This window comes from Erpetoichthys calabaricus, chromosome 8 (genome assembly GCF_900747795.2).
Source record: "Erpetoichthys calabaricus chromosome 8, fErpCal1.3, whole genome shotgun sequence".
Classification (NCBI taxonomy): domain Eukaryota; kingdom Metazoa; phylum Chordata; class Cladistia; order Polypteriformes; family Polypteridae; genus Erpetoichthys; species Erpetoichthys calabaricus.
The window spans coordinates 168,375,208-168,392,032 of record NC_041401.2 but is presented as its reverse complement, the minus strand read 5'-3'; the positions used below and the strand labels follow the sequence as shown (position 1 = coordinate 168,392,032).

The following is a 16,825-nucleotide window of genomic DNA, read 5'->3' as shown; positions in this document are numbered from 1 at the left end:
AATACAATGCCAAAACTCTTGGTTACATATCACCTTTTTGCTACAAAGTGGTGCAACCATTTTAAAAAGTTTTAATTGATATTCGGTAACTGTGCTGTTAGAAAAAAGATGCAATTTTGCACCTATTACTTCATTTGTTTCATTCATTGTAATACAGTCATGAACAAAAAAGGAAAATAAAGTTAACACAATTTAAATGGGTTTTATTCCACTTGATACCCTGTGTCTGATTTATTATTGACATATGTGTTGTTCATAGTGTGTGAAGATGTGTGTGCCTAGTGGGGGTAATGAGGTTAGGGATGTTAGGAGTTTGAACTTCAAAACCCTGTTGCACATGGGGGTCTTAATCGGTTCTTTCACAGAAGGTATTTCAGGTCAGAATACGATTGTTGAGTTCAAGGTCTGTAAACCAGGCACTCTACCCACTGTGCTGCATTAAATAAACAGTATTCATCATTCTATTTTCTGAATCCATCTTTTGTCATCAGGCAGTCATGGAGAGCCAGAGTCTATCAAACTCTCATCAGTTCAAAGGCAAGGACGGAAGGCCAATTCTTAGTAGTGCTCACAGCAGCAGAAATCGTCTTTTATTCATGGATGATTAGCCCTCAAATAACCCAACACACATAGTTTGGGGATGTCAGAATAACAAAACTGTTTTGTAAAATTAATAAAAGAATATTATATTCGAAAAGCTAAAGCGTCACCCGCTGCATCAGTTATAAAGCTATAAACCCTGTACTTTCATGACCATACATTTTTTTTATTGCAAAAACTCAAAGAAGACTGACATGTCATCTCTTTCTTTCATCCTTCCTGGTCTTTTATAGATCATGAACAAGGTGATCTGTGGCAGCAGTTTTCCACTTGATTGTTATCTCATACATCAGATACTTTCTAAAATGACCCCTGATATCTGTAGATATAATTATTGTAATAAGGTAGAATAATGCTCATTATTAGTATAATGGCTGGGAAATAATAAGGGAGTTAGTGTTCAATAGTGATGACTCATGAGGCATCTGGAAGAATTGCATGGATTTGTAATACTTTAAAATGACAGATAATCCATTTACCCATTCATTTTCCGTTACTGGGTTGCTGGGAGCCAGAGCATATAAAAAACACTAATTTCTGCTTTTAAAATAGATATAAAAATAGGTAAAAAATAATTCGGGAACACAGTGATACCATCCATCCATTTTTATGGGCCCGGCATCTTCATCACAAGTTTTCAGGGAACCTGTTCTTATTTGGGAGCTGAACATGGACAGGATGATAAACACTGATGAATACATCAACATCCACTCATGCACAGACAATACAGTATGGTCAAAAGTCTCACTTCAAGTCATTGGAATGTGGGAGAAAACAAACACGGACAAGGGAAGAATTTGGAAACACAGCACTACTGTTCTGTACAGGGCCTAAAATTTCAGTGATACGGCAATAGTTAAGGACAGAAATCAAACCGGAGGATGTCTAAGTGGACAACATGTCATTGTTGTTAGGGGGAAGTATGTATTCTGGGCACAAGATTCCAGAGGACGACTTGAAGAAAAGGACGTAATCAATAAACAAAGTGTGCATCAGAAACGGGAGACAAACAATATGGTAACCAAAGCTGTGAATCATGAGACAGAAGTCAGGAAGGACTGCTAAGAGTTCAAAAACCCAAGAAAGAAAACGAAAGCGAAGAGCTCTAGCTTTTTTCTACGGTTATTAGTAAATTTATTTATCATTATTGAAGGATCCTGGCTTGGATCAGCCAACAGAGCTGGGGAATGTGAGTGTAGATGATGTTAACTGTGATGACAAATGAGTGGCATGAAGTGGGAAGAATGTGCTGGATAACAATCCATGGAGCTGGACAGAAGGGGTCATTAAAGATCAGGGCAGTGGCAGCAGCAATTCAAGGCTGGTGATCAAAGATCCGGAATACGTCACTGTTGTGAACTGGCTTCTATTTTTACTTTATAATTCTCTGTATTTTTTACAATTCGATATAGTACTCCTTTTTATGTTTTTGGGGTAATGGAATGTGATTCTGATGTTTATTTTGGGAGTGTCCTTTAAATTTTTTTGATATTGATTATTTTGGTGCATATTGGCTGCCATTTTGGAATATTGGAATTGCTGTCCTTTTGGGTTCCCATTGTTGAGGTAACGCTTCAGGTCATCAGGGGTCTGTCCGTGTAGGCCGTGACATTTTAATCGTGACACAACTGGTTAAAATATTGGTCAAGTTTTAATTTTTTCATCTGAGTTTTAGATAACAAACCCTTTTTTAAAGCACTTTACTGTTATCTTCATTTATTTAACGTTCTTCTGGACTTTAGCAATAGAAATTTTTGACTACGACTTTTGTTTTTTATTTGGGATTTCACAAATACGGGGCTTTGTCCTTAACCTGTTTAATAGACGGTCATATCCTGGTTCACTCAGCACACTGACATAACACCCATATGCAGAGTGGATCTACCATTAAACTAATGAAGGTTAAATTTCAGTGTCCCTAATCCTGGATGGGCCCCGCACGCATGATTAATAAGATTTTGGGTGTCTACTATATGAGAATGGGTTTTAAAAATAATAATATTAAAATGTAGTGTAATTCAATACAAAATAATAGTTAAAATAAAAATGAAACAGTTGTGAAAATATAAAAAAAAAATTAAGGTTAGGGTTAGGGTGGTGATCTGCCGTGGAACAACCCCATCGAAGAAGATAACGCTGGTTATGCACACCTTGTTGCTGATAGTGAAGGGGACCCCATAGCAGTTCAAGTCTGCCACTGGCCATGGAAAGCAATGTTCTTTGCTTTCTAACCAAAAAAAAACTTTAAAACCCTCCATGACAATTACATTTTTTGTATTTTGCAATTGTGAAATTACTTGTAAAATGAACTTGAGAGGCAATTTTGTAAAATTGCAACAACAAAACTGGGCTGCTTCACTCATCACTAACTGTGACATTAATTAAATTGTCATCACTATATTTGTATCTGTATCTCTTAAACCCTATACCCTCCTGTTTATTTTTTATTGCATTAAATCCCTTTCTTTTTATGAATATTTGGCCTGGTGAGGGTCTTGTGAGAGTCTCTTACAGGCCACATCACATAACAAAAGTAATATCAATACCCTTAGTAATCCTTACAGGTGTAAGGGCCATAAATACAGGCATAATGGCTTTAAAAATGACACACAACCGCTCAGCTGTGCTTTGTTGACACTTTTATTCAGCGCAGAAGTAGTCAGCATCTCATTAGCTTCATTTCCATCTGCTCTGATCAGTAGAGAGAAAGAATCCTTTCAATTATTGTAAACATATCCCTGCTACAATTACTTGAAAGCTTGCATCATCAGAGATAATAGAGCACTAGCAAAAATGTAAACTCCATGCCTGTTTGGCTCGATCTTGGTGACAGTCTGGTCATGCCATGCTAGGCACTAATATAAGCATGGCACCAGTGCTGTCATGGTCAGTTGCGCTGTACCAGTGCTCTTACCTGCTATTGGTAATAATTATTATGGCAGTGAGCGTGCTATCTTCACCCACCTGGTGACCCACATTGATTTATTTAATCATTTAGAAAGTGCTTTGCTCTTAAGTAACGTCAGTCTTTGCAGAATTATTTATTGAGCTGCAAGCCTTCATTTGACATGTGACATAATTTGCAATACTGAAATTCCCTAAAGAGTTTTACATTGGAGATGTGGATTAATATAATCACTTTATAAAATAAAGATTGACATGTTCTGAAGCTTTAGCAGTAAGTGATTTAGCACATTTGTTTCTTAACCATTAGTGTCAGCTGCCTTTTTCCTCAACTGATTTTTTTTTCAATCAAATGGCTCAAGTTCTAATTGAATACATCATTATTATAAATGGATGGTTTTCCCTCAGTCAGAAAGACTCAATGGTTTGTTTTCCCTCCACTGCTTTTCAGAGTCTAACTTTCCTATGTAATGCATTGCAATTATATGGAGGGGTGTTTTTATTATTCTCTCCTGAGTGAGTCCATGAAATTTGGATAGAATCTTATTTCATTTTTAAAGTGGGCCAGAGCCTATTTAGGCAGCTTTGACTGCAAGGACACCCAGTTCAAAGTAGGCGCTCATCTACTCACCACACTGTGCCAGTCTAGAGTCGACTTAAGGGGCACAGCGCAAGAATGAGACTGTAGTATCTGGAGAAAATCCAGCGGGCATTAAAACTGAACCAGATCGAGAATTTTGAACAAGACATTTGATTACTCTCTTTTGAAAAAAAGCTGTGAACTGCAAAGTAATAAAATGAGGGTTTCCTTATCTCAAATATGTATCAATCAATACTTATCAATACTTTCATGTATGCTTACATGAAATGTGAACAATTTAATATTTGTCCAATTTAGCTTCCACAATACAGTATGTATGTTAAGCTTATTATGTACTTACATAAATATTTTTCACACTATCTATCTATCTATCTATCTATCTATCTATCTATCTATCTATCTATCTATCTATCTATCTATCTATCTATCTATCTATCTATCTATCATATAGTGTCTTTCATATCTAGCTATCTATCTATCTATTATATAGTGTCTTTCATATCTATCTATCTATCTATCTATCTATCTATCTATCTATCTATCTATCTATCTATCTATCTATCTATCTATCTATCTATCTATCTATCTCGGTCATTCAATTGGTTTGGTGATAAGAGCCTGTAACCTAATCTTGTATGTGTGTCTACATAATGAAGACACTTGAAATTGGACCCTTTAGTGTTTTGCACTACTCTAAATATCAGTTCAAGAGGAAATATTTCGGAGACAAAAAATCCTTCCAAGAACTGCACATGAAATATATTCAAAAAAAATTGTAGCATTTTATTATAAAGTGTTGCAAGTAGGGGATCTGTCTAAATTGGGGTGTCTGGCTACTTTTGGAGTTTACTTTTTTCCTAAAGTCTGTTGCATGTCTCTACTTTCCACTCTACTTCCAATCATACATAAGAGATTCCAAGCAACTTCCTGATTGCCAGGTTCAGACTGCCCAGTATGCCTTGTTGCTAGGTAACAGCTGGATTTTACTTTCCCGCACTTCCGTCTGTCTGATTTTCTGTGGAATAAAAGGAAGTGTGTGAACACTTGCAGGTGCTTAGTCTTCAAGCCTCACACATTATCATTGAAGAACATCCCAGAAAAGTTGTCTGATTGTTCTTTTTTTTTTCTTTTGAAGTGCTTATTTTGGTTTTGGCGTATAGTTTAAAAATAATGATTACTTGTTGATTCACCAGAATCTGCTTAAACAACCACAGTTTGCCCTGCTGTGGTTCAGAGACACAGCATTTCAGATGTACAGTGCTTATTACGCACCTAATGAAGGCTATACACCCAAACATTACCTCTCTAACTTTTTTCAGTGTTTTCCTTTTGTAGATTGTTTCTAATGCAGACATTCAATAGTTCCATAGAAGAAAAACACCTTCCATAGCATAACACTTAGACTCACATGATCATTGTCAGGTTCTCACACCATTTTGGCCAATTTTGATTCCCGAAGACAAGGGAAATTCAGTAGCCAATAAAAAAAAAAAATTGAAAAAAATAAAATAAAAGAATCACTTTTAAAATGTTCACAATTAGAAAGCTGAAATTAACCATCCTTTGCTCATCCACTGACTCCAACATCCACCTCCAAGAATATGAAAAGAGCTTCATGTCCATATCCCATTTTTAAAATCTCTCAATTTATTTCCAGCATCTGCAATCTTTCAACTTAATGGGTATCTGTGATGTTGGAGCCAATTACTCCAATTGTTAGAAATTCTCTCCAGGTGGTCCACTTGGAAAAATGAACCAGATACCCCAGCTTTTTGCATTAGAGATGCCACTCATCAAAGGGACACACGTTTATTGGTCAGTGATGGGATAAGATATGGGTATAACAGCACACACCATTTGCAATCAACTTTGATGTGTCTTCAGACCATACATCTTTACAAGCTTTGGATAAACTGGCACCACCCTGTCTGTGAATAACCTGGAATGTGCATGTAAGGGGAGAGCAGCAAAAGATGCCAACTTTATATGAAATCAAAAGACAAACTGCTAATCAATGTGTGACATTAAATCAGAACCTCTCTTATCTATGTCAGAGAACTGCCATGATGGACTCTTGGCTTAATGTCTATTAAATGAATTAAACAGGTTTAAGAATATTTCTCAAATATCATATCTCTTTGTTTTTCAACATAACTAATTGATAATATCGATACACAATCATTTATCTTTATTTATAATCAAACTTTATATTAAAATTATATTTTCGCACAGGTCAAAAACAGTAGTGGAATTTTTTCATGATTACATACGCATTATATGCAAAATACAAAGAGTTATAGTCACCTAAAAACATGGAAAAAGTGTTAGTATTATATAATATTTGTTGCAATAATTTGCTAGAGGTAAAACTGCATTTAGCAACATTTAATTATGATAATGATGGCAGAAATAAAAAAATATTAATAATCATAAAATTAAATGTATGACCAGAAACACGATGGGGACGTAGCAGCTTATTCTTCCCATTACATCTTTATGTTTACATGGCATGTTCAATGTTATTGTTAAATTGATGATGTATAAATTAAAATAAAATTAATAATAGTTATTGAAAGAATATGCATTATATTAAAAACAGTTTTTAATATTGTGTACACTTTTATATTTCCATGATACAAAAAATTCAGATGGTTGTTTAAATAAAATACTACTTCCGGTTGAGTAATTTTTCTCACATTTCATATCTGTTTGCTTTTTATCATTAGAAATATCTATACAAAATTTGAATCATCTATCTGTATAACCATAGTTTACTAGAAAATTCACAAAAGTATTCAGTTAAAGCACCACTGCCGGTTGGCGGAAGTGGCCCAAAAGTTGACAGGGTTCCTTATTTTTGGTATGAAGCAGGTGTACAAAATCTCATTGACCAAGGACAAAACATTTTTGAGTTATCGTGTTTACAGACAGACAGACATCATTTCAGAAATGGTATTTTCAAACTCAGGAAGGTCTAAAACGTCAAGATTCATCAAAATCGATTTTTTTCACAATTCCTGTACTTTCTCTATACTATGTATATGAGAAAGTAAAACAGTTATACAAAATCATATTACAGCCAATATAGCTTGATGTAGATATCCTAGAACAGCGTTTGGTGTAAGTGGAATTTGGTGGCACAGAAAATGCTTCTTGAATTTCTTTCATTATGGTGTTTTCTAGGATTGCAAGTCTGTCCAAGATCTTCCCAACTCTGATGCTGTATCGGTTATGGGAAGAAGGCAAAGTGACATCTTTAGACGACCCTCTAGAGAAGTATGTGGAGAACTTCACTATCAAGAATCCTCTGGGGAAGGCCAAAGACTCAGAGCACAAATACATTACAGATGGCCTCATCTTCCTAGACAGTGCAGAAATGCCAGTGTGATCCTCTTCTGTCACATTACGTCGAATGGCAAGTCAGCTCTCAGGTATGGAGACAGAAACCCCTGTCTGAACAAACTTTCAGGAAAAGAGGACTTTACAGCTGGCATCTCTCTCACTCTTTCCCTGTATTCATACATACATATATACAGTGACTTCAGTACTGAGACTCTTTCACTTTTTACACACTTTGTTGTATTGCATCCTTATGCTAAAAAAATTTAATTGTTTTTCTCTTATGAAGCAACAGTCAATACCCCAAACTGGTAGAGCAAAAACAGGATTTTTGAAAATCAGCTAAAAATAAAAAACTGAATTATCACAATTACATAAGCATACTGACTCTTTGCTATAGCACTTTTAGTTCATCTCATACTCCTGATCATTGAGATGTTTCTGCAACTTGTTTGGAGTCCACCTGTAATCAATTCAGTGGATTGGAAGTGAGCAGGAAAGGCACACATAGCTGTCTGTAGAAGGTCCCACAGTTAACAATGAGTATTAAACCAAAACCAAGTCTTGAACACGAAGGATGTGCCTGCAGAGCTTGGAGACAGCATTGTGTCAAAGCACAGATCTGGAGAATTGCAGCATTGAAGGCTTCCATAACTCTTCATGGATAATATTTGGACCAATCACTTTACTTTGCAGAGTTGGCTGCCCAGCCAAACTGAGCAATTAGTAGAAAAGGGTCTTGGTAAGAGAGTCAACCAAGAACCCGATGGTCACTCTGGATGAAATCCAGAGAAACTGTGTTGGGGTGGGAGAAACTTCCAGAAGGACAATCATTACTGCACTACTCCTTAGATCTGGGCGCTGGTGTGATGAAACCAAGACTGAGTTGTTTGGCGTCAGTTCTAAGCATCACATCTGCAGAAAACCAGGCACCTCTCATCACCTGCTCAATATCATTCCAGCGTGAAACACAGGGGTAGTAGTATCATGCTGCGTGTTTGTGTTTCACTGGCATGGAAAATTCTGGACCTCTGACTGAGCTGAAGGTTTAGCTTCTAACAGGATAATGACCTTAAGCACAAAGTAAAGACAACCAGGAGTGGCTTAGACACAACTCTGGGTATGTCCTTTGGTTGCCTACCCAGAGCCCAGAATTTAACACAATCTCTGGAGAGACCTGAAAATAGCTGTCTGCCAGTGGCCTCCATCCAACCTGAAAGAGGTTGAGAGGATCTGCAGAGAGCAATGGCAGAAAATCCCCAAATCCAGGTGTGTGGAGCTTGTTGGGTATTGAATGTTGCTTTATAAATGTAAATGATTTTTGCTCAAGGCTACAACATAATAAAATGTGAAAAAAAGGAGGAGGGGTCTGACTACATTCTGAAGTCACTTTATATTCTGAGATAGGACTACCATGGTGTTCCACCCTTGTACACAGCAAAAGTCACCAAAACAAAATCTTCATTAAAAATAGTGAAAAGCTAAAAGGGATACTATAGAGATCCAGTCATACAAGTCATACAGACTGGCTATTCTACATGGTTATTCTATAAATTCTGAAGCTTCCAAGGTCAAAACCCACTATGACTGTGAGGAACGCCCTGCATTGTTATGTGTGTGAGCAAAGGCAAAGCATTATTAAAACCAATCTGTTATGAGATTGAGGTGGGGTCTTTGGGGTCACATCTTAGGAAAGGTAAAACCCTGTTAGCTTTCTAAGATGATAACAGGTAGCTTTGTGTGCGGCGTTACTGTTTTGCACTTTATAACTCAAGTATTTGTGATTTGACTATACTGTGCAAAAATGCTAATTATAATAAATACAAAGACTAGGCATAACGCTCAACCATTGCTGCCCACTGTAGTTGAGTGAAGACACAAGAAAGTCCAAAACTGGATGAGGTGACAGACTGCTCATCCCATTTAATTTGTTGGCCTTGGCACAAAAGAAAACAGGTACACGATGGCACAAAAACAACACAAAATGAAAAGGCAATAGTTGGCATCTACCAGGTTCAAAATGGCTGAATAGAGCAAGTCTGGCTTGGTGGAGCTCTGTTCCAAAGCAGGCCTCGTCTTTTGGGGGTAGCCCTCTTTCCGAGGACTCTGATTGGATGGACATCTCCTCAGTTCTGTGCATGAGAAAATTAATGATACTGTTAGTGACAGTGCCCCTCCTGTCCCAGAGTGGGAGTACATATCCTTGACGCACCTAGAAGGTGATCCTCCAATGCACGTGCATTACACCACTCAAATTCTAGACAAAAATAAAATCGTGCAGTCAATAGCTATAGATACTTTTCTAAGACTTTTGTGCTTGAATACTACCAACTCAATTATCTGGAGTTATTTTATTTTTTATACTGCTTTTCTCCATCTGTCTAGACCAGTGGTCTCCAACTCCAGTCCTGGAGGACCACAGTGGCTGCAGGTTTTCATTCTAACCCTTTTCTTAATTAGTGTCCCATTTTTGCTGCTAATTAACTTCTTTTGAATTAATTTTAATTGACTTGCTCTTGAAAACTCAGACCCCTTAATTGTTTCTTTTTACTAAACTAGCAGCCAAACAATAATGAGATCCAAAATAAGCCAAAACATGACCAGCAAAATGTGTCTATCATATAATATCTGAAAATAAAGAAAGGTGAAGGTCTCAGAAATGTTGATCTGCTCCGGTTGACAAAACATTTGACCAGTGCTCTTAGAAAAGAGAAAATCAACAATTTCAGAAATGTATTTTACTGCACAATGAGAGCAACAACAAGCCATGGAATTAAAGAGCGGGTTTAATTAACAACAAGACTCGGCCCATAATTAAGCAACTGGTTGAAGTGAAATTGGTTGGAATTTAAGGCCCTGACTTAGTTGGTCTTCTGTTGGCTCACTCATGTCATTTCTGTTTGGGTGCCACTTAAGGAAAGAAATGAAGCAATTCAGAGGAACAATGAAGAAATTCAAGGAAACAAAGTCAATTAAAATGAAAGGAAAAAGAGTTAATTAGCAGCAACAACTGGTCACCAATTAAGAAAAGGGTTAGAATGAAAACCTGCAGCCACTGTGGCCCTCCAGGGCTGGAGTTTGAGACCACTGGTCTAGACCTTATTTCCTTCCTTAAGGGTTTTCTTATTTTGGGAATTTATTACTGTGACTTTTTTGAAGTGTATATAAAGACTTTGACCTTCTACCAGAATGCCATGATTGTTTACCATGAGTGAACCCACTGAATTGTTTGTAATTTTTATAGTTGCAATGGCTTTGGTTCCCAGAGATGAGCAGGAGTATGTGGTGTGTGATGTTATCTACCTGATGGTTTAAATGGCTTGCAGTGTGCACATCCTGATTATCCAAGATTGTGGATGTAAACAAAACTTCTTTGTGTGTGCTTTTGTTTTTCATTTAAGACTTACCGTTAAAGAAACTTCTTTCTATGAAATTTTGACTATGATTATCTTCGAGCTCTGGTGTAAAATAGAATTGACTTTTGGGGACTGACGTTTGGCTTGTTATTCTGTCTACATCTCATCTTCTGATCCTTTCCATTTAATTTGTGAACAAGTGAAACTGAATAAATTCTTATCATGGTCAATGAGGGGATTTGGTATGTAACAAGGAAACAACCAGAAGAGCAAATGTTATCTGTACAACTAGGTCTAACCAAAGAGAATCTGGCCCCTAGCCATGACAAAGGGTGGCACACACACTGTCCAAAATACGAGAGAGCCACAAGGACCAAACTAATCATTCTCTACTTTCTCTATTTCTGCTCCAATTTGTTCAAAACTCTAAAATTATTGGGCCTCTAGCATGGAGTAAGCTTTAAGCCCCATCTACAAATGTCAACCCCAGTCATCCTTTGCATTTCTGAGCGCCAATGCACAGCTGAAGGACCACCCTTAGAGGGTCTAATACTATCTGCTCCATTACGTGCAGCCCACTCCACATAGGAATTCTCTGCTTTCAAATGAAGGTTTGTGGGAACTCTTCTTGTCACACTTCATTGATGATAGTGCTTATAGATTATTTACTTTAAAGCAAGTCATCAATAAAAATATATGTAAATTAAATGTTTTAGTTCATTTCAGTTTAATTTGTTTGAGTATAGTATGCTCTAAAGCAGTGTTTCCCAAACTCGGTCCTGGGGACCCACTATGACTGCAGGTTTTTGTTCCAACCAGATTCCTAACACCTGATAACACTGATCTCATTTAATTAGCTGTTTTTTTTTTCTTTTATTCAACATTCAGAAAAGCACAGCAGCATGATTTTTACATTTATAAGACATTTAGAAATATTTCTGCTTTTGCTATAGATTTAAATGCTTAACTCTCTTTTGTTTATTTCATTATACTTTGCCCTTTCTCTGTGCAGATTTTCCCCCTTTGTTGTATCTTAATAATGACAATTTAAAACGAGCAGAGCAGACACCCAAGCAAAGAACATTGAATAATCAAAGGCTGCAACTACTTTCGAGTCAGACCCACTAATTAGTAAATAACTGATTAATTACATAATTAGAAGACCTAGAAAAGTAAAATGAAAATCAAGATGAAAATACTGTTAAAAAGAAAAAAATACATTATTCCTATGTAACTGCTTGGTACATTTTAATATTTTTTTTTAGCAAATATAGTTTTCTAATTTCTATATTGTTCCCTAAACACAGAACTTGGGAAATATCAGTTCACTTAACTAGCCCAGGAGTTCAATTAAAAACAGAAGCTGGTTGGAACAAAAACCTGCAGCCACAGGGGGTCCCCAGGACCGAGTTTAGGAAACACTGTTCTAAAGTATAAGCCAAGAATTCTATAAAATTACAACAGAAGCTAATAAAATAAGCAAAAACATTAAATCGACTGATCATGCATGGTACTAAATCATTCTATTATGGAAAGCAACAGTAGGTGTCAGAATCTCCACCAGCCTACCCAAAAACTGATAAAGTAAACATATTTAAATACTTAACTCTTTTTTGTTATTTTCCAATCAATTTGCCTTTTATCAAGGTAGTTTGCCCGCTTAATTGTATCCGAATAATAAATATGTGAAGAGCAGACACTGAATGCTGAAAGGCTGTGAATTCTTCAGCATCAGATCCAGTAACATGCTCATTAGTCAATAATGGATTAAAAAACAGAACACCTGTGTGGTATAGCAGGTCCACAGCTCAGAATAAAAGGCCAGTTTTTAAATAAATAATCGCTACACTCGCAGCTTAAAGTGGGGGTGTGATAGTGTGGCCAGAGCGGTTCCTGGGCGCAATGCGGGCTTGGGCATTTTCACACTAAAGAACACAGGTGTGGGATCACCCATGTCCATGATTGATGCTGGGAGCTGCTAATCGCCACACCTGTGCCACGTCCCCATTATAAATAGAAGAAGCGCAAGTGCAGAGGAGAAAGAAAATAAATAAATAAATAAATAAATAATGGAGGTTAAGGGGAGAACAAAGAAAAGAGCAGAGTGGAGGTTAAGGGAGAAGAAGGCAGAATGCAAAGGAGCCGGTGCGTGAGCAGGCTCGATGTAATAACGACAGGCAGCTGAGAGAAGAGCCCCTTAGTAGAGTGTTCGGCTGACACTCGGGGAAGAAAGAAGTGGTCACTCCTGCAGAGTGCTTAAGAGGTGCAGGAACAACCATAAGGTGTTTGGCTCGCCGCATAAGGCCACAAAAGGCAGCTGGAGTCAGAGTCTTGGGAAGTTGAAGTCCCAGTGTGAGCACCCTGGGGTCTCATGTATAAACGGTGCATACGCACAAAAATGTTGCGTAAGAACATTTCCACGTTCAAATTGCGATGTATGAAACCTAAACTTGGCATAAAGCCACGCACATTTCTACAGTAGCTCATACACTGGCATACACAAGGTCTGCGCTCGGCACCCAGCATCAAAGCACTGCTACTGTTCCAGTGTGGTTACTCTTTCTTTTTTAGATCCACATCCCTGACGCGGCTTTATAAATACACTGAAATTAGCTGCATATTGTTTATTAGTTTAATGCATCTGATTGTAATTAACCTATAACAATATAATGGTCCACAGAATGGTCAAACTATTCTAAATACCATAGCTGCTTTAGCATTGTTATTCTCACTGCACGTTCTTCCTCTTCTTTCAGGTGTTCCCATTAGGGGTTGCCACAGCAGATCATCTTTTTCCATATTACTCTCACTGCACCACTCGGAGTATTTATATCACTGTATCTGAGTGGGGAATCGCAGATCTACAGCAGCTGATCAGAAAGAGAATTATTGGTACACAGCCAGTGGCGTAGCTAGGAGAGGGCAAGAGGGGACATCTGTCCCCGGGCGCAGTATCCAGGGGGCGCCGAATTGATGTTCCCCATTGCATTTTGGCAAACAGGAGGGGGCGCGAAATCTTCAGTTGTCCCCGGGCGCTGAAAACCCTAGCTACGCCACTATGGAAAATAGTTATATAAAATCAGACAGTGAGCTGGCTAAGAAGAGAGCAGACTAGATGACCTGACCAGAGCTACGCTACGTTATGGTTTCCCCTTTTCTGCTGTATTTTACATTTTAACCTTCCCAATAATAAATCAGTTGTTGTTGATATATGTTTAGCTTTCTTTAGGTTTGAGAATGGCTTGTGAGAATCCATTATATGCAAAGTATATATCAATGTGTTCTTTATATTCTACTATATGCTACATCTTGTATGATGAAGAGGAATATTTTATTGAGAATAGGAAAGCTCTGTTTAGAAATTTCTTGTACGATCCCAGTTGTTTGTGCTTTATTTGTGCAACTAATGAGATAAACCCGACCATTTCACCCTCTCTGATGTTTCTGCCTCCTACAACTTTATTAATCGCGGGCTAGACTGACTCAACAGGAAACCCAATAATCACTCAACTTCAGATGTGATATATTCAGACCTCACAGAAATAGAAAAAAAGAAATTGTAACATATCTAAAGACCCACTGACAGTTCACAATTAGGAGAAACTGACGGGCCTCATTATGTGGCAGTTTCAATTTCATCCTAAGATCCCACACTGACTTAAAAAGCCAACAGAAATGACGCTGACCTTAGTCAAGTCAGTCCTGTTTCCCTCATTAGACCTGTGAAACAAAGGCCAGTGTAGATTTTCCAAAATTTTAAACAAATAGATGCTTCAATTTGATTTAAAAGTGTCTTGTGCATTAACAGGACAATTGTTATGAATACCTTGAATGCAGTTAAGTGAGGAATTGATCCAAAGAGACTTATAAATCCAATTATTCCAGATGTTTTCAAGTGAAACCTTGGTAGATTATAGTAGTGTAATGGCATTCATATGTCAATAATATTTTTATATATAGGTTAATAATATTTTATATATTATCATTTATTACCAACAATACCATATTTCAAAATGTTTACACAGGCAGGAAAGTCAATGTCTAATTTTTAATTGCAAGGAAGCTGTATTAGCTAGTCCTTGCTTTGAGACATTTAGGATTTACCAGATCGGACGAAAACATTTTATAAAGGGAAGAATTGAGAGAGTAGGCCAGGGACACTTCTTTGAGCCACTCTGTCCAGGAAGAAAGATTGAAGAAGTTAAAACAAATTTTAGATTTTTAAGCCCAGAAAATGTGACAGCAACAGGCCACTATGGAAAAAAGTTATATAAAGTCAGACAGTGAACTGGCTAAGAAGAGAGCAGACTAGATGACCTGACCAGAGATGAACTGATCCAGGAGAGTTGAGAGTAAGTACAAGTTTATGCACCAACTGAAGCTACACAGTTCGGACTATCAGGTTGTATGGTTTGAAAAGCCACAATCTATTTGCTTTTGCTTATGGCACCAGTTATAATTTCTTAAGAATTAAAACATGCTATCTGTAATACATAAATATATGTCTAACTTTTCCTTCTGCCTGTTCTGGTACTCTATCTGGTTGCCTAAGGTCATAGATATGAAAGGTAGTTTAATGTATGAGGAATATACTGGGATTGGGGGACGATTAGATCAGGTCTACATCATAAAAATATAAAGGTGAGAACAGAGTCACGTTAGAACCCTACCACGACAAAACACTTGGTGTAGTCGGCAGGATTTTGGGGTAACCATGTTGTACAGCCCGCTTGTGAATGTTGTTTTAATGACTATGTGTGTGTGTGTATTAAGTGGTTATTGGGCAACAAGTGTAAGGGAGGTTGCCATTTGCTTTTACTTATGGGGTTAGCAGGCTGAAGGAGACAATCTACCATAGGGTGTATTGGAATCCATGTGTCTCTGGGACACCAGTGTATTGTTCATGCTGATGCTAGTGAGTCCATATGTGGAGTATTGACGAGTGACTGGCAGTGTTTGTATCACTCATAATCAGTTCTCAAGTGGATTGAGTGTTTGCCAGTTTGTGTGCCTCTATGTGTGTGTAAATAGTTATGTTGCACCTGGTGTGAGAGGATTGCTTCCTTCTTGCCCACAGTGTTTAGCAGGTTGAGCGAAAACATTTTAAAACAGAGAGTGCATAAGCCTTCATGTGTGTTGGTGATTGTATGTTGTTCTCACCAAAGCTAGTGAGTCCCTTTGTGAAGTACGTATGAGTGATAGGCTGTTCAGGTATCACTCTTTGACGGTGCTTAAGTGGAGAGGGTCTGTGTCTGTATGAGTGACTGTGTTTGAGTTTAGGGTGCACGAGTAGGCCAACCCATAACAAATTCTGGAAATAGTATGAGAATAGGATCACTCTAGAACCCTACTTTGGTAAAACATATACTGTAGTCTCAGTGTTGTCTGTTGAGTCAGTGGTAAGGATTAAATCAACAGCCCTCTTATGGACAGTTCATATCTTTGCCACAAGGGCACACTGCCCACTTCTTACATTTCAGTATAAGTTCCATTCTTTCCCATATCCTTCTTATCAGCATAATGAACAACTTCTTAGCTACAGGATGGTTTTTACAGCACAATGTAAAATTAATGAACTACTTATGTTTGAAAAATAAACACAAGAGGGTTTAATTTGCTACATTATTCAAGATTAGACAAAGACGTGAGAGATGTAAATCCTGGGAATATTAAAATGTAAAATCTTTCAAATTTGCATGCAATGATTTGATTGCATTCAATGAGCTGACTCACAGAAAGAGAACTGAATGCTAAAAGGATTCTTATGGTAACTGTCAATGACAATGTGAATTAATGAACTCCATAAATAGTAATAGTAGTGAAAGTGGTAACATTACTAATAATAAAAACAACATGACTTTGTAGTTAGCACTACTACCTTACAGACCTGGAGTCCTGTGTTCAAACCCTGGTATAACCACTGTCCTTATGCTTCTGGGAGATTTTCTCTGGAGGCTTCCTAGTGATGTGCTGATTACTGAGAATGAGCTCCCCTTGTGGGGATGAGTAAGCCCTGTGATAGACC

General features: G+C 37.5%; 1 protein-coding gene across 1 annotated transcript in view; it reads left to right on the top strand.

Annotated features, from left to right (window-relative positions):
- lactbl1b (lactamase, beta-like 1b) overlaps positions 1 to 16,825 on the top strand; it is a 100,134-nt gene that overhangs the window by 75,611 nt on the left and 7,698 nt on the right. The window contains 1 exon segment of the mRNA XM_028808392.2: positions 7,289 to 7,536. Within this exon segment, the coding sequence (XP_028664225.2) occupies positions 7,289 to 7,536 (248 nt within the window).